The sequence below is a fragment of the Camelina sativa genome, unplaced genomic scaffold (assembly GCF_000633955.1).
Source record: "Camelina sativa cultivar DH55 unplaced genomic scaffold, Cs unpScaffold04981, whole genome shotgun sequence".
NCBI classification, from domain to species: Eukaryota; Viridiplantae; Streptophyta; class Magnoliopsida; order Brassicales; family Brassicaceae; genus Camelina; species Camelina sativa.
This window is the reverse complement of record NW_010926069.1, coordinates 1-596: the sequence shown is the minus strand read 5'-3', so window position 1 is coordinate 596 and position 596 is coordinate 1. Positions and strand designations below refer to the sequence as shown.

At 40.4% G+C, this 596-nt stretch overlaps 1 protein-coding gene across 1 annotated transcript; it reads left to right on the top strand.

The window, feature by feature from the left end:
* Positions 1 to 6: 6 nt before the first annotated feature.
* On the top strand, positions 7 to 592 carry LOC109131777 (protein SMG7-like; the record flags this gene model as incomplete). The annotated part of the gene is made up of 1 exon (XM_019242957.1): positions 7 to 592. A coding segment is annotated over exon 1 (460 nt), but the record flags the coding sequence as incomplete, so codon positions are not given.
* Between the last annotated feature and the right edge of the window lie 4 nt (positions 593 to 596).

Genomic DNA, 596 nt, shown 5'->3' with positions numbered 1-596 from the left:
AGTGATCCGGACGACAGACAAACTACTGTGAGAAATAGATTTTGGAACCAGTGTGTTACCTTCTTCAATCAGATCTTGTCTCTTGGACCTCTGTTTATTGATGATGTTGAAGACGAGACTTGCTTTTCAAACATGAGCTTGTATGATGAAAGAGAAACTGAAAATCGACTTGCACTATGGGAGGACTATGAACTAAGAGGATTTTTGCCACTGCTTCCAGCTCAGACTATTCTCGACTTCTCACGGAAACATTCCTTTGGAACTGAAGGTCCCAAGGAAAAGAAAGCTCGTATAAAGAGGATCCTAGCAGCAGGAAAAGCTTTGACCAGTGTGATCAAAGTTGATCAAAATCATGTGTATTATGATTCTAAGAAGAAGAAGTTTCTTGTTGGTGTAAAACCGTCAGATGACTTGCTGGATTCTCATTCAAGCCCACCTAAAGCTGATGCTTTGCAAGATAACCAAGTAATGGTGAAGCATAACTCACCAGTGATGCAGCAAGATCAACAGATTTGTATGGGTGAGGAGGATGATGATGAAGTAATTGTTTTCAAGCCTCTAGTTACTGAAAAGAGGAAAGAGGCTTCTGACCAAAT